General features: G+C 44.2%; 1 protein-coding gene across 1 annotated transcript; it reads left to right on the forward strand.

Moving 5' to 3' along the window:
* Positions 1–743: 743 nt before the first annotated feature.
* UBASH3A (ubiquitin associated and SH3 domain containing A) lies at positions 744–24720 on the forward strand (the record flags this gene model as incomplete). The annotated part of the gene is made up of 14 exons (XM_082498427.1): positions 744–856; positions 4208–4261; positions 5865–6051; positions 8353–8551; positions 9238–9407; positions 10301–10509; positions 11366–11492; positions 13447–13555; positions 15349–15471; positions 16277–16369; positions 17436–17580; positions 22185–22291; positions 22804–22910; positions 24583–24720. The coding sequence occupies 14 exons, from the start codon at positions 744–746 to the stop codon at positions 24718–24720; spliced, it is 1881 nt and encodes a 626-aa protein (XP_082354553.1).
* Between the last annotated feature and the right edge of the window lie 288 nt (positions 24721–25008).

Consider the following 25008-nt stretch of genomic DNA (forward strand, 5'->3'; position numbering starts at 1 on the left):
AAGTTGTCTGCAACCATTTCACCTGCTCTGGCCATGCCAGAAACCCTGGGGACCAGCCAGTGCAGCTCTGCAAAGGCTCCCGTGGCGGGACCGGCACCACCAGGATGGACAGACTTGTGCCTGCTGCCACCCTGAGCTGATCCAAACCCATCCTCAGGGCACCATGTCTAAACGCGCCAGTGGGTGTGACCTTGCACAATGGGCTGGCTCATTGCCTTTGGCTGAGAAGACTGAAGCAGGAGCCACGTACAATAGGGAATGAAGGATGTGAAAATTGAGCCCAAAAGGAAACCCTACAGGCTGAGCTTACATGCTGTGGGATATCTCCACTCATCTCCCCCATGCTGCAGTAGCAACTCAGGTGGATTTCTTGGCTTTCAGAAGACAATTTAAAATGAAGAGTTAAAGAGACCCAGCCTTAGACCCTTCAGCAGGTCCACCCTGCCTGTAGTGTCTACCTTTGGACTGCTACTCTTGTTCTGCTGGGGCGGATGGGAAAAGCCTACAGATAGTTTTTGCTTTTTTAGGCACCCTAAAACAAAAAATTCAGAGATGCAGATGCTAAGAAAACAGGATGTCAGCTTTTGTCAGAAAAGATCATAAGAGGTTTGAGGTTTTATTTTTTTATTTTAGCAGTCCCTTTCTCTTTCTCTCTCTCTCATTTTCTTACTCCCTCCCTCCCTCGCACCCGCCTCCCAGTTTCTGTCAGCACTTGGCGCACGTTCAGGAGAAGAGCAGAGGAGATGGCGGTGGCTGAAACACAGCTGTACGCAAAGGTGTCCAACAAGCGCAGGAGCAAAAGCACCTCTGCACTCCTCGAGTCTCTCCTTGCCAAAGGATTCCCTGCTCATATCGCGTGAGTAACGTTTTTGGCTGCCTTTGCACAGTAAGAGGTGTTTAAGATATAAGAGGTATTTCTTGTAAGATCTTGAAAGCAGGCAGCTTGCTTTTTTCATCTAGAGAGTGTGCTGCTTCCTGGGGGTGATGTCCCTATACAGGGATCAGACCTGTCTTGCTTTGAGTTTCTTGCAGAGCAGTGTGTATTGCTCATACTGCAAAAACAAGTGGCTCTGTATCAATTTTTATAAACAACGTGTATATCTGAAGACACATCTTCAGGTTGAGAGGCTTCACAAAAGTCAAGAAGTTGATGTCCAAAGTTTGTTCTTGGGATATATCCTCTTTCAGTTTTTTCTGCTTATCACTGTTATTTTAAGGGAGTTAAATGTGGATGTAACTTCTATGCAAAGTATTTCTCAGGCCTGATTTTGTCACTGGAAACACTTTTAAAAGAATAAGCTGCCACATAAGCCTGTCACTTTTTCTCCTTGTCTTGAATCAGGACCTTGTTCCAAAAGCATATCATAGCAGCAAAATATAATAGTGAAGAATCAGACACTATTCTTGGCAACCCCAGTGGATGAGAGATTAACTGGTGGCAACATTTTTATTAACCAAGTTAATAAAAAAGAAACATTATGGTCACTCCTCCCCCAAACATTGCTCTGGTCGGACAGGGAAGTTTTGGGGAGGATTTTCAAACTTCTAAAGGGCAAGTACGGACACCTCAGTTCAAACTGTTAACAAAAAAATATTTTTGTTTAAATGTCAAAGAACTCCTCATAAAAATATTTTAAAAGGGAGAGCAATATCTTTCCGTTTTGACTCCTCATTGAAAACTAAGCAAGTTGAAAAGGCTCCATCCATAAGTGCTATGTTGCTTTTCTAGAAACACCTGCGTTCAGCGGAGCAACTTCAGGCACAGTGGCCACAGCTCACAAGGAAACTGTGGAGTTGTTCCCAGTTATACCCAGCAGAAAACCTAGCTCTTCATTTCTCTAGTAATACTATAAGTTTGGTCGCCCCAAAGTAATGGCTAGTTTTTGAATTTTTTATCCTGTATGTGATGTTCTTCAAAACACTTTCTGCTGTTACTGAGGCAGCTTTGTACTTCACAGGTCAAAATCAAGAAGCAGTGGCAGAAGTGCTGTGCAAATTGACATAAAACGACAAAATGTCCAAAAGCACTTTATTTTTTAATTTATTTGCTTTTATTGACTTTAACACCTTCAAAGTTTTGATTGTGTTTTTATAAAACCCTTTAGCTGTCTCTGTAGTTCCTGGATTGAACTGTAAATGAAAGTACTGAAAAGTTGTTCTTTTGAGATGTCCTGGCCTGAGAAAAACAAGGCTGGGTGCGAATATTACAAAATCTTTCATAATGTAGAATCAGCATGCCAAAGCAACAGTTCCCCAAAGAACAAAACCAAAATATGTGGGGATCAAGCCTAGCATCAGATCAACAAAATGGGCCTCCCCTGGTTCTTAGGCAGAACTGATCTATATCAGCAGTTTTCTGCTTTAGGGAAGAGCCAGTTTATTCTCACTGTAAAGACACTATTTCTGGTACAGGTTTTCAATGGTTTATTCCTACTCTCTATCTCAGAAATTTGGTATATACAGAATTTATCTTTCCATCTTCACTGCCCATTTTGGAAGCATAGGATGTCTAGCCACAGCCTAACGCTCTCCTGACACTAAGGACTCTACAAACCATGCCGGAAAGCATCCCACAGTATGTGCAGAGACAAAAGGTGGGAAGAGGCACAGGCAGGAGCACAAGGGAGCAAGGAGATAGTGCTGAGCAGCATGACAGTCCATGGTCGCAGGTCTCATTTGTCTTACTATGTTTATGATCGTGCAGGCCCTATGGTAAAAAAAAGCTGAAGGCTCTTTTTTTTTTTTGGCTTCAGGGCTGTTTGCACAGACCTTCTCTCCAAGTGGGAGGAGCAGCAGGGCATGAAGCGGTAAAACACTAGCTTTGAGGTGTAACAAGTGGCTGACAAAGTCGGTCATCATTGGCAGAGCAGCAGCAGGCACTGACATTTCAACAGCATACGGTAGGACGGGCTGCATGGGGAGAACGACAAAAACACAGGTTGTTCGTGCTTGATGTGACGGAGAAGGGGGAGCCAGCAGAGGGGCAGAAAGAAAATGTGCAGGACTATTCAGTCACAGAGGGCACAGGCTAGTTTTAGACCAGCTAGCTTATGGTTTTCCATTGAGTTGGCCATGGTAGTTGATTTACTTTACAGAGACAAAAGGTAGAAGGTAAAGCTTGAGTGGAGAGACCCACATTAGCCCTCATCCATGTGGAGCCCCCACGAAAGAGCCAGGCGTGGTTGCACATAACTTAAGTACATTTCGATGTTTTTAACAATCCTATATGTAGTTTTTGCACTAGAGAGAAGACAGAAGGCTAGGAGGAAGCACCCAGGACGAGCCTGAGTCCTGTTGCTTAATGCACTCATTGCACTGGTGGCGTGTGCTCAGGTGTCTCAGGGATGAACGGAGGTTAAAAACGTGAGGAGATAAATGAATCAATGCCCTCAAGACCCAACGGCCAGAAAGGATGGTCTCAAGGGAGAAGGAAAGATATGAGAAGATGCCAAGCAATTTAGCATGTTTTGCTCCATGTCCACTGCCTCTAGTTCCCCTCCATGTCTCTTCTGAGAAGTTTGTAGGTGGGTTACAGGGCTGGACATGAGGTTAACGGGTGCAGGTGCTACTTCAACACTGGAACCCTTCACCCATCACCTAGCGTATAGCCACAAAGACTTGTTCATGTGAAGCACATAGGGGGCATTTTGAAAGCACTAGTAAGAAAAGGAAATGTGAATCAAATCTGACCCCAGAGAATGACAGTTGCGTTAACAGAGAGAAAGATAAGATATTGTCCCTCATGTTGGACTGAAATGGTGGCTTAGATCTGGCTCTGTGGGAGATCTTCAATCCAGATTTTCAAACCTCAATATAAGCATATTTTGCTTTGGTTATATGTATGAACTTGGGCCTGGCATCTTGAACCAGAACATTATCCTATGAACCGAGCAAACCCTGCTCCTTCAGTGTGTGGATGGATGGTTTACCCAACCCTAAGGAAATCCATCTAGTCACTAGGGCTGCTTAGGAAACACCTCCAGGTTAGTAGACTTCAAGAAATAAATGAGTTGCAGTGGAAAAAGTTATCTGTAGGGCTTCAAGAATGCTAATATTTGCCAGGAATAAACTAGTTGTTAGAGGTCCTGTCCATGCAGGAAAACAGACTTGGTGACCACAGCATGACCATTCTTACTTTCTAGGAGTCTAGGAGTTTTTTCTGTTGTTCTGATGAATCCATTTTGGTTTGTTTTTTTTTTTTTTCTAGGCAAAAAGCCTTGGCTGCTACTGGACAAAAGACAATAGAAGATGCTGCAAAATGGTAAGCATCTGTGATTACTAAGGAGTGTTTTCTCGTTAAACCTTGCTAAAAGTCCTTGCTCATGTGCTGATTCTGATTCTGCCTCTGAGTTCTTTTTTTATTTTAGTTTAGTTTAGTTTATACAGAGAAAGAAATAATTGTATTTGTACTTATTCTGGAAAGTGAGGTTATTTGCAGAAGGTCGGGGGTAAATCAAAAAAGCTAGGGAGGAAAGGTCACTCTTGGACAAAAGCAGCTGCTTTTATCACAGTGACATTACTCAGTTCATGGGACGAGCTGCTCTGGACAGACACTCTTCCTCAGTTTTAAGCTTCCTGCTTATTTATGGCCATGGCCACCGAGGTCTGCTCACTGCCTCTGCAAGGGGTTCCCAGGCTCTGAGCCAGGATTGTGGGCATGTACCAGGGCATGTCCAGGAAGGCACTTGGAGGCACCCTGGGGGTAAATGTCCTCCCTGCCCTGGCACAGTGCTCTCACTTCATGGTGGGCACCCGTGGGCAACAGGCACAGGGCCTGAGAGGGGAACTTGGACTTTCCATCCCTATGGAAAAGAGGAAAGGAACAGGGAAACTATCCATAAACCCATGGTTGCACTTACAAATGCATGCATTAACAACGTGGGATTAAATGGCAATGGCTGAAGACAAACATCCCATCTTCTTCCCTTGAGAAAGGGGAAAAAATAATTTAAAAGGCTGATGGAAGGACACGTCATTAGAGTCAAAATCACTTGTTAGTCTTGATCCCTGCAAAGATTTTTCCTCTGTGCCAAGACTTCCAGAGTATTCATATGCTGATAATTTACTTTTTTGCTTTAATCCACTCTCAAATCCAACCAAGTCTTTTCTTGCATTCTCTTCTGGGTTTTGTTGTGCTTTTTTTTTTGACTTGGTTTGATGTTCTTTCTTTTTTTTTTTTTTCGTTTTTTTTGTTGTGTGAAAAGTCAGAGGAGACATTTCAGAATGGCAAATTCTTCCCAAATAATTTTTTGTCAGGGATGCCACCATGCTTTCCAACAATCACTCCCAATCCAACAGCTGCTAAGCCAAATATACACCATGTGCAGAACAGAGTGGAGTATATCATCCTGTGGGATATGAGTTTCTATGAGTTTCTGATCTTTGCTTGTGCATTTTATGATTTGTATTGTTTGCTTCTACTAGGCCCGAATAAAAATCCTAGCTCTTTTGAGTATTTTTTTAATCTTCAGTTATTTTGCATTTTGGCATTCTTCAATCTTTTCTACCCATTGCTTCTTTTTCCTCCTCCAGCCCTCTGTTTCCTGTCATGAAAAAGATGGGAAAATAACCTGAAAGACCCTAAAAAAGTCTTTTTTGTTGTCTTCCGTTTTCAGACATCGAAAGAAGTGAAGGCACATAGTAAAATGTAAAGTACGTAAAAAATAAGCAGAAGAAAAATCCATTAGCTAGTATTTCAGAGAGAAAATTTGTAAGGAGCTTTTATTTTAGCTTTTCAATTGTAAGAAATTAACAACCTCGTGTTTTCTTTTTCTGGTCTCTACTATGGATGCCTTCAACCACAGGAAACAAGAGTAAGTCAGTCGTGCACACACTCACTCCTTGTGATGTGCTCTTGATTTCAGGTTGCACTCCCACTGCAATGATCCCTCTTTGGATGACCCAATCCCTCAGGAGTATGCTCTTTACTTATGTCCCACCGGCCGTTTGTATAACCACCTGCAAGAGTTTTGGAAGGAGAGCAAGCGACAGTGCGGGAAAAACAGAGCCCATGAGATTTTTCCACACATCACTCTCTGCGACTTCTTCACAGTAAGGCACAAAAGACTTGCAAGGGTCAAATATCAACTACTGGTGAAAGTGGACCACCTGCAATTGACTTACACCAGAACTTCTCTTTGGTGATCAAACTAACATGACCTAGGTCCAGGCATGTTTGCTTAATTTTTGAATGTTCAGCCCCTGTGTAGGCACTGGGGGTTTTCTTCCCACCACTCACTTTAGCCACCCACCTTAGCCTTCATCATACCCCAAAATCGGATGCTGGGGCCCGTGGGATGCCTCAGGGTAGCTGAGTGACATGTGTCTAGCATCCATCTAGAGCAACCCTGTGACATCCAGGTTGTGCATGGACCTGCTAGTGGGAAGCACGGCTCCCCACACGCAGCTATTGGCAGGCAAGAGAGACCATGCCCATTGCTGCATCGATCTAGGATGTTAAACCTTCCTGCCCAGGGCAGCAGTGCCTGCCTTCAGCTAACTGTGCAGCAATGACAGTGTTATCATAGGATGTAGACAACTTTGATACTACGCCTACGGGAATCTCAGGGAAACCCCTGCCTCCCGCAGAGAGCCCCAGCCAGAAGGTCACTGCTATGGTGGCACGTCCCAGTCTTTACCCTTTCTATTGAAGCTCAGATGCTGTGAAAAAGAGAGAAGCAGAATGCACAGGGATGGAAGGAACAATGGGAGCTGGACTGGAGTCTGGCAGTGCAATTGAGTCACTTTGTCAATAATTTAACATGGAAATTAGGGTCCTGAGATGGACTCTGTGGGCTGTTTTCTGGTTCTGGAGGTGCTACTGTCCTCCTAGCTGGCCTTCTGAACGATGGGTAACCCTCTAGAGAACTTCCCAGCAGAGCTGCTTTTCCTGCAGGGGTGAATGTGCCAGTATCAGCAAAGACCGACAAAGGTCTGGAAAAACTCTGAAGCCAACTGGTATCCAGTTTTCGCATGCTGATGATGCTGCCCACGAACCTCAGCTGCAGCTGAGATGCACTGAAATAGACAAGAGCTAGAGCAGCTGGACAAAATTATTATGTTAATCAATCATACTTTCATGCTAAACCATGCCGCTAAGTATAGACAGTGAAAATAAGAGTATTTTGTTGCAAAATATTGAATAGCAGGTTACCTGTGGCTTTTAATCACAATTATACAGAACAAAAATCATCAATTAATAATGAATGCCATGCTCTTGAGAGGTGTCAAGTTCAAAGGCCTACCTCTGGAAGGGATGACTGAATTGCAACCCTCACCTCACGCACCTCAGCCCTGGTTCAGGCAGCATATTCCCAAGGATAAATGCACCCACCAGTGATATTCTCTGCTCCTCAGCTGTCAGCGAGAGCTGACCTGGGCGCCTCACAGGCAGAAAGCGAGACTCACTGACCTGCCTCCCACCTCCTTCTCCCGACCCGGCCCTCTCCTGTTTCCTGACTCCCCATGTCTTTTGCAGCTCCCGGACTTGCCGGTCCCGGAGGAGCCTGATGCACGGCACTTGCTCTGGTGCAGGATCCCCCCACAGCCCACTCTGCCCAGCACACCTCAGTGCATGTCTCCACACCACGCCTGAGCCTCGCCAGGCCCTGGGTTTGTGGCTTAAGCAATGCTCAAGAGAGAAAGACGGTCTAAGCAGGTCTAAGCTCCTCGCTTGTTTTCTGCTCTTCCCCTTCAGCAGCTTGACCCAGTGTAAAGGCTAAACAGAGCGAATAGCTCTGTGGAGGAGTATAAAGCAGCGTGGAAATGGAGCATCATTAATGTTTCTGTCTTTGGCTGGACAGCACAAATTTCATCGTTGCCTCTTCACTGCTTAATTGCTTAATTGCCACTTTTTGCGGAAGCATGGCTCTGTACGATCCCTTAATTTGCTGTGATTAGAGCATTAAGGATCGTAATGACAAAGATGCCTTATGAATTTTGCTAGGTATGTCGCTCAACATCTGAGATCTTGAAGTTTTAGCAGGAGCGATCTCAGCTGTGGGATAACAATAATGCAAATTCTAACTTAGAATTGAAGCGGAAAATCATGATCCGTGCCTCATTTCAGACAGGTTACTGCACACCTGTCAGATGATAAAATCTTTTGGTTCTTTCCTACCCAGGCTAGGTACACCTCCTGGTAGAAGGCTCCATCTCCTATTATAGCACCAGGATACTGTGATGATCAAACTGCCCGATATTACTGGTTTTAATACCAGGAATTTCAGGCAAGTTCATAGGTCTGTTGTCCTCTCAGGAAGTCTAATGTTTTCTGTTATTACTGTATGACAGGCTACAATAGTGGTTGTTGCACCAGTGGGTAAAGCCTGTTCTTGTTCTGTTTTCTTTCAGTGTGAAGACCAGAAAGTGGAATTATTGTATGATACCTTAAAGCGAGTCGGTGACAGCTTTTCACAGAGCTTTCCACCATCCATTTCCCTATCACTACATTCATCCACCAGCTACCTTGGCTTTTTCATTGGTGACAACCATGCAAATATCCTCAAAGAGTTTGCTCTGGCATTCTCATCAGAGGCTTCATCCCTGGCAGGTAGGACTGACATCAGAAGGAAAATGGGCGGGTTGTCACACAAATATTTGAAAGCATCTCCCGTGGCTCCAGGGAAGCTTAGCTGATGTTTTATGCTATCAAACACCCTTTCCTTCTACAGATTTGAAAATAACATGGCTAGGGGAGCATGCTTTAGACTTTGAAGACACAGTGCTTTTGTCTAGAAGCTGAAACGGTTGTCTGCGTAACTTGATAGGCCATTGATCGGGATATCCAAGATTGGGATATCCCAGATCTCCATCCCCATGGTGCTACAGCTCAGCCTGGTGGCCTGACTGCATCCCTGAGAAATAGGTCCTAATCCCCCCTCCAGTGACATCCAAGGGAAACTGCATCACCAGTGGAGTTGAAGGCACGTATCTCCAGAATAGCTTCATCTGGGAGAAATGAGTTCAATACATCTCAGAATCAGAGAGGAATTCAAACCCTGTTCGTTTTTTTTCTCCCAGCTGAAGCCAGCGAGCAAATCCAGTCCAGATTAGTTAATTATTTGGGCATGATTAAAACCATGACATTCTGCAAAACAGTTACTCAGCAAAACTATGATGTACTCTACTGCTAATGACTATGATATTTCCTGTATCATGCAAAGCATGTAGAACAAAGCAAGAAGAGCTTTAAATGATCTTCACATCTATGTTGTGACATTATTCTTTTATTCCTAGATTGCCATGTGAAGCCCTGCCTAAAGCAGCTACACCTTACCTTGGCGCACAAGTTTTACCCTCACCATCAGAAGACTCTGGAACAATTGGCCAAATGTATTAACCCAGGGGAGACCTGCCAGTGGGTAGCTACTCTCTACTCACGGGACATGCGTTTTGTGCATTACCAGGTACTGTCATCAGGCTTATTTAATTTCCTGAGCCCATGGTCAGACTCTTTGCTACAGTCATCGTGTCTTTTTTTTCATCAAGAAAATCAGTGCACATATAGTACAGTGTTTCAAAAAGCATGGTTGTTTCAAGTACCTCTTTGGGGTGAAAAACTACTTGTGAATCAGTAGAAAATGCCTTTATGGTAGCCTGCTTGGCCTGCATGTCAGCAAGGTCTAATTCCAAACTCCAGCAAAAAAAACTAATCTTACCATGACATGAAAAAATGAGAGAGATGTGAGATGATGATGTTTGAATATTTGCTAGGATTTGTCAGATCAAAGCTTTGCAGTGAAGTTCCATTCAGCAAAGTCAGCTTTCTTGCTTGTTCCAGCCATGGTAAAAACTGCACAGATTAAATACCAGTGAGCAGGGCACAGTTCTCATGGATGATTTTCTGCCTAACAGACTCCTGGTTAAAACCAGTCAACACTTTTCCAGTTCTCATTTCCAAATTTAAATTATGGAATGATCAACATTTTTTGGTCAGTTCAGTATATCACTTTGTCGTAAGTCTCGTATTGGATTTTGGTCACACTCAGGAGAGCTGCAAGTAATCACAAAAATAACTGATAACACTTTTTCTATGTCTGCTTTCAAATAAGTCTGTACTGGTTACAGGAAAAAAAGTACTTTTATGAAAACCAAGTGCCTATTTTTACACATAATGAGATTGTGGTAGCGTCTTCCTTTTTCTCTGCCGAAGTGCCACTAAAGAGCACGTTGTGGAGTGGAAAATAGTACTGGTCACTGCATCCAGTAGAGAGTTGAGCAAGCGTCCCCTGAACCGCTGCGGCACGTGCAGCAGCAGGCCCCAGCCAGCAACCTGACCCTGCTGCGTGTCCATCCCCAGACGCTGAGGGCCCTCTTCCAGTACAAGCCCCAGAACATTGACGAACTCATGATCAACACCGGGGACTTCGTCTACGTTGACCCAACGCAGCAGTCTGACGTGAGTGAAGGCTGGGTGATCGGGACCTCGCATCGGACCGGCTGCAGGGGTTTTCTTCCCGAAAACTACACTGAGAGGGCCAACGAGTCAGATACATGGGTTAAGCACAGGCAAGTTGTGGTTTCATGGGTGTTGCTTTATGTCAGCCGTTCTTCCTGCTGGGGAGCCGTAGCAGCGTTCCTCCTCACTGTGAGCTGTGGGCTGCCAGGTGGGAGCTGGGGGCAGCGTGGTCAAAGGAAAGGGCGTTCCTGGGGCTCTGGGTGGGATGCTGAGACTTCTGGAAGAAAAGACATAGGACACACACACACAGAAACCCACAGTTTGTTAGTTCAGCTGCTCAAGGGATCACTGCTGCTTGCCTTTGAACAACCTGAACATCCTAATGAATTTTAAAAGACCACGTTCTGCCAGGCAGGCTGAGCCTTCAGCCTGGCTCACTGCTTTCTTCTTTGTTCTTTTTTCTCATTTCAAGAGCTTGCAAAGTTAACTTGAAGTGAAACCACGCAAAGGTTATTCCACCACCTTGAGCCCACCCTCGTCTTGTTGATTTACCTTGTATCAGCAGGCATCTGTCTGGCTTCCTGCACTTTGCTCTGCAGCTGACAGCATGGCTGATGCTACTTGTAGATTAGAGCTGATTTTTCTTAGCAGGGAGGTATAGGTGCACCTCTTGCTGAGTCCTCAGAGACAGAGAGGAGGCAACCAGGTAGTATTTCCTGTTTGAAGCTCACATTTTAGCAGGGTTACACCCAATATATGCCATCAGTTCATATTATTTTAGCCTCATTTTTACTGGGCAGATTCTAAATCAAAAGCAAAGTGATGAAGTGGATTGTAAGTGTGGGAAAAGTATTGAATGAATCCTGACTTACACGTCTGTAGGCAAAATCGTGACTTAAAAATCCTTTCTATTTGTGTGTGTGTCCATATATTTGTGTGTGTGTGTTGCTTCTCCTTTTTCTACAGGGAATATGTATTTGTAACAGCTTCAAGATTATTCACCCAAACTGAAAATGAACCTAAAATAAAGCTTAATGGAGAGGTTCATAATCCAAGCATGTCAAGGACTGTAACCAATGTACTTTCTCTTCAGGTAATTGTTTTTTTCCATTTCTTATCTCTGCCATGTGCTTATGCAGATACAATATTCATTAAAAGCATTTAGTCAATTTAATAGTATCTTCCTTTTTCTGTCTTACATTTTCATGTTTTGTTGTAATGCACATATATATACACACATACACACTCATATGCTCATACTGTATGGTATATCTCATAAATATTTTGTAACCTATGTGATGTATATTACTTTTGCCTTCTTTCATAAAACTCTTTTCGTTCCTGTCATAATAGCACAACATATGGGCACTATGCTCAGGTTTCTCTGTGCTCAGCCTTACCGGGCAAGCTGTGTAGAGGTATGGCGATGAGTTTGACAAGCGAGACGCAGGCACAACTTCCCCTGACTTTCATATAGGTTCGTAGCAGAATTAGAGCAGAATTAGGCTCATTGTTCATTGTTACTTTTATGTCCAGATTCTATGGATGTCACCTTGGTGGTTTATGTGGTCCCAGATCTTAGCATATTTAAATGTTTCTTTTTTTTTTTTTTTGCATTTTTAGACACCTAGCTAATGCAAATAACTGCATAGAACTACAGCAAGAGAACAACTAGCTGGAAAGATTAGCAGGACTGATGGGATTACATTTTTGTTCCAGTTTCAAAATCAACATTTATCAATTTTTTCCCAGGTTTTCCACTGCTCTTGTGCTAGGAAGAACAAAACAAATGACTGTTTTTTTTACCTACAGCACGTTTGGTTCTGCATTGCCTTATTGGCTCTGACTGTCAGGGATGCCAAGATGGTCCTTTCCGGCACAATGACATGCTGCAGAAACCCCTTTGGGCTTTGCTGGCCCCGTGGTTTCTCTTCCTGTTGTGCTGGGGAATAACCCCAAGTTCATTTTTGTTAATATCAGAGAAACTTGAGGGCATCTTGAGGGATCTTCCGTCCTGGGGGCTCCCAGAACACTATGTGTACAACTATAAGAAAGAAACTTCTGCACAAGTCACATGTCCTTCCACTGGCTCTTGATTGCTCTTGGCCTCTCTTATCTAGCTGGGATCTCTGGCAGATCCACTGCTTGACCTGAGGAACACATTTTGCAGATGTGCACGTCCTCAGTCTAGAAGTTTCCCCCGCCTCTGGCTTCCTCCTAAGCAGAGGAGCAAGACCACAAAACCTTAGTTTTAAACTCTGATCTTGTGGTGGTTGATTTGTGTTTCATGGCAGAAATGCAATAATGTTTAGCAGAATACATGAATATAAATCTCATACCACTTCTTAAGAATTCCTTTCTCTGTTGCTGAAGATACACATCGTTAACCTTAGCTACAGCAGTAATACTGCAGTAGGTTACTGTTAAAAAAAGTTTTAAAGCCTTTGACCTGTTCCTCCTTATCTTCTCATCTGTATTTAATGTGCATTGTATACTAACCCAAAAGTACTTAGAACTTCTTTGTAATTCCATACAGTCTGAGTAAAAAGGTGGCCTCAGAGATCTTGGTTCACTGTTGACTTGGCCACACAGTTACAAAAAGTGTAAAAGAGTTTTCATTAGAAAAAGAACTACAAGCTTGGTGTTGGTCCTGGTGTAGAAAAGAGCATTATCACCTAAATCTTAGCTAGTTTCCCTCTTTTGTTTATCCATATGATAATATATATATTAAAATTCCTATTCCTTTCCACACTGGAATTAAAAAATCTGTTATCAGCACTACCTTTCACTAGTGTAAATAGAGCTAAACCTAATCTGTAGCCCATGAAGGTCAGGAATCTCTTTCATTTGCCTTCTCGCCAGTCAGGATTACTATTGTCCAAAAAATAGGCATCTATTATAGCAGCTCCTTTCTCCCCCACTCTGTGTTTGTTATAAACCTCCCAGGACAAGTCTGCTGTTCTTTCCTGCGTCAGGCAGCATCCAGGAATCCAGGCTTTTCATGCAGGTAATACATAATATTGTAATGAGAAAACCTTTTTACACAGCTGTCTCAGAATGCCACCCTGCGAAGAGGTGTGCTGGTGATGCGCCATGGGGAAAGAGTTGATCAGGTCTTTGGCAAATCTTGGCTTCAACAGTGCTTGACTGCAGATGGTGAGTAAGATAATGGAAGGATCTTAGCAGATCAGGACCAAAACCAATTAACCTCAGTAATGGGTACAAGATATGGGTCTTCTATTTGTAAATGGAAACACTAACACAAAAGAGTGAAAACATTGCAAGCCAGGTACAGCACTGCTTTGACTGCATGTTACCAGTATTTCACAATGTCCTGAAGTCCTCCATGTTTGTGTTGGATAAACTCTGCAGAACAAGCAAAGCTCTTCTGATACTGACGGATGTGTGCCTCACTGGTGCGTATACAAAACGCAAGCTCGCTACCACTTGTTACACAAGGTGATGGTTGTCAGATCCCTCCACCTTTCTGTGCTTGAGTCAGAATCATGGTCTGTTGACCAGAGTTACAGTACATCACTAGTCAAATCTAGGGAAGAAGAGCAAGAGCAAACTATGGTGGAAATGAGATGTCAGCACTGACCTAAATTAAAAGCTGCATTTCTTGGCCCTCTCTCTCAAAAAAGTTTGTTCTGAGGTGAAGAAAACAGAGAAAGAACAGGGAAATATGTGTTAGGAGGAAGGAGGGGAACAAGAAGGTGGGAGTTCAGAAGGGAGAGCTTTATGCTGGAAGTCTCTTTTGTTTTGCTGGAGATCTCCTATATTAAGTGTGCAAAATTCACACTAGACAGGCTGAGAGGGTTGCAGTTGTTCAGCCTGGAGAAGAGAAGGCTCCGAGGAGACCTTATTGAGGCCTTCCAGTACCTAAAGGGGGCCTACAGGAAAGATGAGAAGGGACTTTTTACAAGGCCATGTAGTGATAGGACAAGGGGTGATGGCTTCAAACTGGAAGAGGGTAGATTTAGATTAGATATTAGGAAGAAAATTTTCACTCTGAGGGTGGTAAGGCACTGGAACAAGTTGCCCAGAGAGGTTGTGGAAGCTCCATCCCTGGGGGTGTTTAAGGCCAGGCTGGATGGGGCTTTGAGTAACCTGGTCTAGTGGGAGGTGTCCCTGCCCATGGCAGGGGGGTGGGAACTCGATGATCTTCAAGGTCCCTTCCAACCTGAACCATTCTATGATTCTATAATGAGGATGGTACCTTCTGGCTGCATAATCAATTCATTGGCTTCATTTTTATTCGGTAGTAATGTTGTTTTTTGTCAATTTGGTAATAGTAAAAGAATATCGATATGGAGTGGATTTTTGTTTCATTTGAGCCCCACAAAGCTGAATTCTCACAATTTCCTGTCCTCTCTCTCCTCCCCCATTTTGCTCCTTCAGACCTTGCAGAAGAGCTGCTATTTTGTTAGGACAGGTGATTTCCCAAGCCAGTGTTGTGACTTTAAAACATGATCTCTTTAAGGTAATGACAGTCGCTGGGTTATTTTCATCAGTGAGACACTATGTCTGTAGTACTAAAATGATCCTGGAGGCATCTGAGTTCAGGCACTGCCCAATGATCCCCCAAACTGCTTAGTTATTAGCTGTCTCCTTGGCATGGTCTTGGCTGATGGCAGCTCCCCCTCTCCCACATGGTTTCCAGGCGAGGTTTGGGGAGAGCACAGGCCATAGTCAGTCCCCAGTGGACAGATAGCACAGGTGTTTGAGGTGGATGGAAGAGAGACTACCTCCTTGAGGCAGATGACCTGCTTCATCACTTGCCCTTGTGGCCAGAGAATGGGAGTCAGTCGAGATGTCACTCTGGGCTTACTTTTCAGAACCAGCCATCCAATCATTCAGAAGAAATGAAGCCATTATAACAAAATGCCACCTGTGCATTCAGCTGCTGCCTCCCTTGTGCTGCAGCAAAATGTCCCACCTTTTTTCAGGAAAATACTACAGAGCAGATCTGAACTTCCCTTCCACCCTGCCGAAGAGGAAAGACAGCGTGAAGCATTTCGAATGCGATCCTCCTTTATCTAGCTGTGGTATTTTCCAATCAAAGCTTATAGGTAAGCTGCATGATATCCTGCTGCAACTGTAAGGGTTTGGGAAGCAGGCTTTCATCATCTGCAAAAGCTCATACTGGCTTTGCAGCAGAAAAACTTCCGAGCAACACTCATTGTGGTAACCACTTCTCGATGGGCAACCACTGCAAACTCTTGTTAAATAGTATAATATAGAACAGGGTTGGTTGCTGATCTTTGAGACCCATTCTGCCAGTTCCTGGCAAAGAAAGTTAAAAGAAAGAAGCTGCAACATGACCCTTCTGCTTGTCTGCAAGGGCATAACGTCTTGTGCAGTTGTCACTGAATGGACAGTGAGGAGTGAAGGGGCTGACCAGAGGAAGCAGCTTCATGGTCAGCAGTGTGGTCACCTCATCACACATACCTGACGGGTGGGTGATATGGGTTAGTCTGACTCAATTTGCTCACCAGATGAAGTTGTTTCTGCTCTCTGAAGTTGTTTCTGCGCCTGACTGTGACAATGCAAGTCTGGCGCAAATGTTTGTCTCTGATGATTCAGATATATGGAGACAGCTAAGTCCCTAACTGCTGTTTGCAGGTTTGAAGTGAATCTTCTGTAATTATCTTTCCAACACTCATTTTAAACTTGCTGTTGCAACCAGAATGAGCTTTTTTTTAGCCTGCTCAGTCAGCCCATGGTATGAAAAAAGGACTAGAAAAGGACTGTCAATGTGTCCCATGTCAATGAAACTGAAAAGCTCCAAGCTGTTTTTTGCAGAAAGCATTTTGTACTAGTTTCTCATCTGTCATGATTTGTAAAAGAGCGACTCACTTCACTGTTCCCATCCAGGGGAAGCTCTGCTGGACCAGGAGGTGACAGTCAACTATGTGTACTCATCACCTGCACTCCGCTGCGTCCAGACAGCTCAACACATACTGCAGGGTAAGGCAGCAAAACCAGCCAGGTGCTTTTGCCATGGTGAAAATGTCTTCATCAAACTTCTGTGAAGTCTCTGGGATGAGCCATTAAGAAGATGTGCAACTTTGTGGTTATTTGTTGTTATATTTAAGCAGGGAAGACAAGGTGGGTTTGTCTAGCTGGTAATATAGGCAGTAATAAACCTGCTGCCATGTGTAAGGTCTGGAGAGTACGATCCCATTAACTCTAGTCCTTGCTAGTTAAAATGGAATCTCATGTTATATGAAGCAGAGGCGTTTCACATCAGGTTGAATTCAACATTAGTAGCTGCTCATCAAATCACCCACTGCCACCGCTTTCAGAAAATATTCTGAGCCAAAAAGTAAATGTTTCCAGTGCTCTGAAGGATATATAAGTGAATCGGGGAAGACGGCTTTCTCTTGAAAGCATTTGCCTTTGCAAGCCAAACTATTTTAATTCCTTCATACTGCAGAACCTGTTTCCTTCTCCTTCTCCCCCTGCCTCTCCTGCTCTTCTTTTTTCCTCTCCTGTCCCCACTGACAGGTCTGACAGAGGTTCACAGTTCATTACCCTGTTTACATCAGAATTACGATGGGAGCGCATTTCCTCTGGAAAATAGTGCCACTCAGTAACCTCTCTTGAGAATAATCAACAAAATAATATGTGTTTTAACAACTGAATTCCATTTCTCACACTGTAGGACAATTTATTGCCCTATTGAGGACCACTGAGGAAAATATTATATAAAGATGGTAAAAGCATTTCCTGTCTAAAGTTTATTGATTGCAACATTACTGAGGTCTTTTATTCTATTGTCTCCTGTACCTTGCAGATCATCACAAGACAGCTCCAGAAATAATAACAATAATGTAAGGATGTGTAGTGCCTTAACATTAGTCAGACACGAATATAATGTTGGCTTCATTTAATCAACACAATCCTCTTTTGTTCAAGAATAAGTCTTTTTCATTAATGAAAACATTACAGCAAACAAGGTAGAATGTACAGCACAAACATAACACTTTGAGTGTACCTTTCTCTTCTTAATAAACATTTCATGTTCTTGCAGGGCTTAAATTAGATCAAAAAGTCAAAATCCGGGTGGAACCAGGACTGTTTGAATGGACCAAGTGGGAAGCAAGCAGAGTAATTCCTAACTTCATGACTGCGACAGAACTGGCAGAGGCCTCTTACAAAATAGACACAAGTTACAGGTAATTGTTCCACATCTAGCTGTTAAAGCTGTATATTTTTTTCCTGCCGTGTCTTTTCATTTTTTTATTTGTCATATACCATTATGAACACTGCAAAAAATGGGTGATTCTGATCATATTCAACCCTGTGTGATCTGTTCCCAAAATATGATACGCTGTCAGCTATCTTGTGCCAAGAGTCAGCTTCGTTGCCGCAACACACACGCTTGGGAATGTGGGCGCTACGTGTGCACCTGCACACACACAAATATCTGATACTTGTGTATGGGACCAGCCCTGCTTTGGTGGTACCTTCAGATCTGCTGGCTCAGGCCCATGGTGTGTCACGCACAAGGACAGCTGCCTCATAGGCATCAGTGTCAGGTACCAGGAATTTTGTTTTTCCTTTGGCTCACGTGAAGCATACTTTAAGATCATAGAATCATAGAATCGTCTAGGTTGGAAAGGACCTTTTAGATCATCGAGTCCAACTGTTAACCTAACACTGCCAAGTCCACCACTACACCATGTCCCTAAGCACCTCGTATACCTCCAGGGATGGTGACTCAACCCCTTCCCTGGGCAGCCTGTTCCAATGCTTGACACCCTTTCAGTGACGAAATTTTTCCCAATATCCATTCTAAACCTCCCCTGTCAGAACTTGAGGCCATTTCCTCTTGTCCTATCTCTTGTTACTTGGGAAAAGAGACTGATCCCCACCTTCCTACAACCTCCTTTCAGGTAGTTGTAGACAGTGATAAGGTCTCCCCTCAGCCTCTTTTTGCACACTAAACAACCCCAGTTCCCTCAGCCACTCCTCATAAGACTTGTGCTCTAGACCTCTCACCAGCTTCATTGCCCTTCTATGGACATGCTCCAGCACCAAAATGTCTTTCTTCTAGTGAGGGGCCTAAAACTGAACACAGTATTCGAGGTGTGGCCTCACCAGTGCCGAGTACAGGGGGACGATCACTTCCCTAGTCCTGCTGGCCGCACTATTCTTGATACAGGCCAGGATGCTGTTGGCCTTCTTGGCCACCTGGGCACACGGCTGGCTCATATTCATCCGGCTGATGACCAACACCCCAGGTCCTTTTCTGCTGGGAAGCTTTACATCCACTCTTCCCCAGGCCTGTAGCATGAATGAGGTTATTGCGACCCAAGTGCAGGACCTGGCACTTGGCCTTGTTGAACCTCATACAATTAGAAATTTAGAAATGTGAAGAACAACCTGTGGGGTAAATAACATTCTGGTTTTCACTGACGAATAAATGTGGCTTTAGAAAAGGTCAGTAAGCCCTTTCTTTAGGGTCTGCAGGGTAGCAGCAAGTGGTCTGACCCACGGCAGAGGGTAAGCTTAGGCTGGAAGGTGACAGGGAGCACAGCTCTGTGTCACTGAAGCAACAGCTACAAGAGGAAGGGAACACGGGGGGCCACCCCTGTGCACCCCAGGGCAAAGCCACGCAGGGTCTGGGGAGAGATAGAGGTAAGCCCAACACGAGCCAGCTGTCCTTCTGGTTTTGCGGGGCAGGCAGAATAGCAGCATTTCACTAGAACTGATGTTTGTGCCAAATTCGGTCGGGGAAGGGGGGTTGTTTTCTTTTGAGTTGCTCAAAGATTAGTACTGTGCTCAGCAAGGACTTTTTGGGGCCCTCGCAACTTGCAGAGGAGGGGGTGGTGGTGGTAGTGTGGTGATGCCTTTTCTGAGCGCTTGCAAACCACAGCAGGGCAGGAAATGATAAGCCTCCAATTCAATCTAGCTCCTCATCTTGCTCACAAACCGGGCTGCTCTGCGTTCGCAGTGCACAGCCAGATCCAGGAAATTACTCAGCTAATAAAAGTGAGTGTCTCTGGGGTTTCCCATGTACACAAGAGGGGGTAAAGGAAACTTCTCATGTCTTAATGCATTTCTAACAGCCAAGCAACTGTCTTCATTTGAAATTGTGTGAAGGAATAAAACCTTCATTTTCTTGGGTCATAGTGCTTTCTGGTATGTTTTACAGACTGTTTTCCCTGGGGTTTTTTGATAAAAAATCACTTGCCTCAAACTTCCACATAGAAAAAGGTGCAAATGTAGAGTAGTGGGAAGTTCAGAGGGGAAGCTCTGAAGCAGTGCTAACTACAAGGTTCAGCCCCCTAACAGCTCACTCAGGTCCAGGCAAAAACAGGGTGGATGAGCTATAAATTCGCACATATGATGCCAGTTTCTTCCCATTACGTGCAGGGTTCAAAATCCACGGGTCCCAGGGGCTGCTTTTGCCATATTCACCCACTGCAAATGACAACCTTCTACGAGGTTAAGTCCCTGATCATTCCCTGTCAGCAGCGGGTCTAACCCAAATTCTTCTGCTTCCAGTGCCACTAAGAGGTGATGAGAGTGGTGCTGAAACATTTGCTGCCCATACGTTGTGTGCTAAGGTGAAATCACCTTGAGGTTCACTGCACCCAGTTGCATACATCTAAGGGCTGGGTGCCTAGGCTGTGATGGTTAGCCAGCAGCCTTCTTATCGGTGGAAAGAAGGGGAGTCCCAAGACAGTGATTTTCCATCTTATGGAAGCCTATATCAAACACGTAAGATAGCATGAATTGCCTTCTGAAGGGGCTTACTTGTCTCCTTTGACCTAGCCAGACGCTTGAGTTGTGGGCAGTTAAGGCTGAGTGACATTAACCCTGCCTCTTTCTCCCCTCACGCTCTAACAGAAGCGGAGGGTTGGTAGACACTGCCTATCCCACAGAATCACAGAATGGTCAGGGTTGGAGGGGACCTCTGGAGATCATCTAGTCCAACCCCTCTGCCCAAGAAGGGTCACCTACAGCAGGTTGCATAGGACAGCATCCAGGAGGGTTTGGAATGCCTCCAGAGTGGGAGACTCCACGACCTCTCTGGGCAGTCTGCTCCAGTGCTCCGCCACCCTCAAAGTAAAGAAGTTCCTCCTCATGTTTAGGTGGAACTTCCTGTGGTCAAGTTTGTGCCTGTTACCTCTTGTTCTATCACTGGGCACCACTGAAAAAAGACTGTTCCCATCCCCCTGGCACCCTCCCTTTAAGTATTTATAAGCATTAATAAGATCCCCCCTCAGTCTTCTTTTCTCTAGACTAAAAAGACCCAAGTCCCTCAGTCTTTCCTCATATCCCAAAGCAGGAAAAACTCTGCCTTTGCAGTTCCTGCTGTTAAAGACTGCCAGTCACAGTGTAAAATGATTATTTCTTTCCTCTTCACCCTTTGAGTGGAGAACAGAGCCTTTCTTTCCTCTTCACACCATCCTTTTGCAGGCTGTTATGTCCTTCTTCACCCTTTCCTCCAAGCTGAGCTCTTCCCATCTTCCCTCACAGGCTGTGCTTTCTGGACCCCTGTTCGCTGCTGCTCTCTGCATTTTTCCTTGTTGGTCCTCATCTCACTTGCCCTGTAGCCCTCACAGCTGGACACAGCACTACCAACGAGACCTTAGCCTGGGCTGAGCAATCCTGTTGCTATTTGGCCTGGAAACCACCTGGGTCAGTGCTGGGGATGCTCAGTTCTGCTGCAGGATGGCTGGTTAATAACAGGGTTAATACTGAAGGGACTGAGGTGCCAACAGGACGGCACATTAAAAAAAAAAATGCAGCCCTGCCAAAAGGCATACTAGTTTTGAGTACCCCAATATGGACCTGTCCGACCTAGTTGGGATTAATATTAGCTATGATTAACAATCCAGCATGAGCCTTTCACACAGTTTTACCACCTATTTTCTGCTTCTGCCATTTGTGCTGACTTAATGTACCGAGTACTCACCTGTGAAAATACACTGTGATACCATGCCTTACTACAATATATTAATCTAATCTCCCTCCTGCCTATTCACTGAATAAGGAGACAATCACACTGGGGCAAGGGGGGCAGTTGTTTGTAGGAAAAAAATTAACACCCTGTATTGTATCACAACACATACCTAACAATATTTGCCAACCATAGCAGTGAGCACCTCCCATTCCAGAAGAAGATAGATTAAGAGGATGACATGAGAAATAGAAGTGCTCAGATACTTAGGAGTGGTGCATTGTGATTAATGTCCTTAGAAACATATTTTTTTTTAACTCCAGGAGTCAAAGTCTTTACTATCCATTTGTCCAGCTAATACAGATATGCCTTGTTTGTTGTTGATTTTTATTTGCTTTCTTTATTAAGGAAACTAACACTGAGGTGCCAAATCTTGAAAGCATCATGAGTGTCTCGCCTGGGTTTGAACTCAGTCAGGATTGCTAGAGCTGGGTCACTCTGCAAGTCTGCAGTCCACACCTGGGCAGTGGTCCTTGCTGACAGAATTGCTCAAAGCACAAGCTGTTCTTAGGCATGAATACTACTTTAAATAATCTCTACTGTAAACTCCAAGTTTTATTAAAGCATTGTTTTCCCTGCATCTGGTGCCTTATGAGCTATGAGATTTAGCCATAAAATTTAATAGAAATTACTGTGGGGGGAAGCTAATGCTCCATGCAAGCTGAGGTAGCAGTATGTAAGCCGAGTCAGCAGATAAACCTATATCCTTTTAAACAAGTACCTTTTCTGTGGTATAGTCATTCAAGACTGCTAACAGTGTCCCCATATTCATCTAGATTAACATATATCTGTGATTTTTCTTGTCAGGGGTAACTTCCCACTCTCTTGTCTGGTGCCATCGGAAAGTTATGAAGAATATGTAAGCAGAAGCTCTGCGGTTATAAAACAGATCGTCACTGCCTGCCCCAGCAAAGGTAACGGTTTCAGATCTTCGTATATTATGTCAGACACTTTCAGTAACAGGAACAGGCAGAGATTTGCCAACAGAAGCACATTTAACATGAGTTGTTGATACTGCACAGAGCTTAAGGTAGGCTCTTAGTCCATGTCCTGAGTTACACTAAATCAAAATACATGCAATTTATGGCATAGAAATGAGAAAGCAAAATTAAACAGGAGACAGTAGAGTACTAAATTGCAAGAGTATACTCTTTGCTTGGTCTTTCTACACCGGGATATAGCTCAACATGAGATAATATACTTTTTTGGAAAGCTTTTTTTTTTTTCTCTTTTCTTAGCAAATGCTTTCTCTCACTAGCTGGCATGACTACAGCACACCAGACTTTTCCTGACCAGCGCAATACCTCCTGCCCATAATCAAAGAGGTTCGCAAAGATGAACAGACCCAAAAGAGCCTCATACTCATCTGCTGATGACAGTGCTGAAGCTCCCTTACTACTTTGCTTTGCTTTCTCTGGTATATCAGGTGTCATCCTCATTGTGGGCCATGGCTCTTCCTTGGCATCTTTCACCCGACCTCTGATTGGGCTCCCCGCCAGAGACAGCAGTGACTTTGCCCAGGCGGTACGAAAGGTAAGAAGATTTTTTTTTTGCAGCAGGAAGCTTTCTTTTTGTCTTATTATACTTTTAATAAGGAGCCTGCTTACACAACAAGACACGCATGTAGTTGCATGCCAATACCAATGACATTGGCTTTCTCATTACAAAGGGACTCTCATGTAGTTTTAGCAAAGCACTAGAGGTGAAGAGAAGGATTTTCTCCTGGTGAACAGTATGTGGTTAGCAGCTAAGTCTTTGGAGAAGATTTTCATCCAACTCCCTTGGAAAGTCAATGCCAGGTAACACCTACAGACAAGAGGCACATTTGGAAACCTCTCCATCCAGACCTAGCCTCCTTCCTTTAGAAACAAGGCTAATAGCCTTCCCTCCCCTCCCCATGGTGGTGTGAGTGTGAGTGTAACCTGCAGCTACATTCAGTGAGTCACTCTTTAAGAAGCGGTGTGTTTTTCAAGTCACTCTAAGTTCACAACTTTGGTGCTTAGCTACCGAATGAGGTGGAGAAAGGTTTTCTTGCCAGCTTCACAAGTGGGGCCTGCACTGAGACTTGGTCATCAAGGTTTTTTGTTTATTTGTTTATTATCACCCGCGGCAGATTTCTTCACCCCAGTTTTCCTTACCATCTGCCTTGGTACAACCAACCAGACAATTCAATCTTTAGATATATTTTCACTACCACTCTCTGCATAAGGAGTGAATATAATTTGATCATCAAATCCAAGTTGGGCCACAATAACCCCATGCAGCGCTACAGGCTTGAGGAAGCGTGGCTGGAAAGCTGCCTGGCAGAAAGAGACCTGAGGGTTCTAATTGACAAGTGGCTGAATATGAGCCGGCAGGGTGCCCAGGTGGACAAGAAAGCCAACGGCATCCTGGCTTTTATTAGAAATAGTGTGGCCAGCAGAAGTAGGGAGGTGATTGTGCCCCTGTACTCAGCACTGGTGAGGCCACACCTCGAGTATTGTGTCCAGTTTTGGGCACCTCAATACAAGAGAGATATCGAGGTGCTGGAGCGAGTGCAGAGGAGGGCAACGAAGCTGATGAAGGGCCTAGCAAACAAATCATGTGAAGAGCGGTTGAAGGAGCTGGGACTGTTTAGTTTGAGGAGGAGGAGGCTGAGAGGAGACCTCATCACTCTCTACAACTATTTGAAAGGACACTGTAGAGAGGTTGGTGCTGGTCTCTTCTCACAGATGACTAATGACAGAACAAGAGGGAATGGCTTCAAGCTCCAGCAGGGTAGATTTAGACTGAACATTAGGAAAGAATTTTTCACAGAAAGAGTGGTCGGGCATTGGAATAGACTGCCCAGGGAGGTGGTTGAGTCACCATCCCTGGATGTGTTTAAGAGACGTTTAGATGTGGTGTTGGGGGATATGGTGTAGGGGAGAACTTTGTAGAGCAGGGTAAGTGGTTGGACTCGATGATCCCAAGGGTCTCTTACAACCTAGACAGTTCTATGATTCTATGATCCTATGATTCTAAGTATGAAAGTGGGGTGATGACACAAGTTGAGCTTTCACCCCACAGGCCTCCAGTCCATTTTTAGTTTAATCAGAAGCAGCAAAATATCCTGGTCTCTCTTCCCAGAACAATCTCAGGTTCTGCTCTCTTCTGCAGCAAAGGTCCTTCTTTCATGTCAAAGTAACGACCCTGCTAGTAACTCTACTGGTAAATTCTTTCCTAGATCCCTTCGCTGGGCATGTGTTTCTGCGAAGAGATTACAGAGGAGAACAAATGGCAGATGGTCAACCCACCAGTGAAGACATTAACTCATGGAGCAAATGCAGCATTTAATTGGAGAAATGGTATAGTGGAAGATTAGAAGGCCAGCTCTGACTTTGCAGTTGTCAAAAATGAGCCAAAGACAGGTTACGGTTCAGCACAGTCCAGTGATTCATCCTGAAGAATTACAGATGGTGGGAAATACCCTCTCTGAGTTGTCAAAGCACAGGAAAACACTGCCAAATCTTGTTTTTATTTCAGTGGCTGAGAAGAAGTAAACTAGGAACCGGTGCACAAGTGAGAAATTAACTCTTCTGGTGTACCTTTTAACCTTTTCTGAGAATACCAACGTTTAATAAATATGGAACCATAAATTCCACTGCTAAAG

Source organism: Vanellus vanellus, assembly GCF_965231255.1.
Source record: "Vanellus vanellus genome assembly, chromosome: 1".
NCBI classification, from domain to species: domain Eukaryota; kingdom Metazoa; phylum Chordata; class Aves; order Charadriiformes; family Charadriidae; genus Vanellus; species Vanellus vanellus.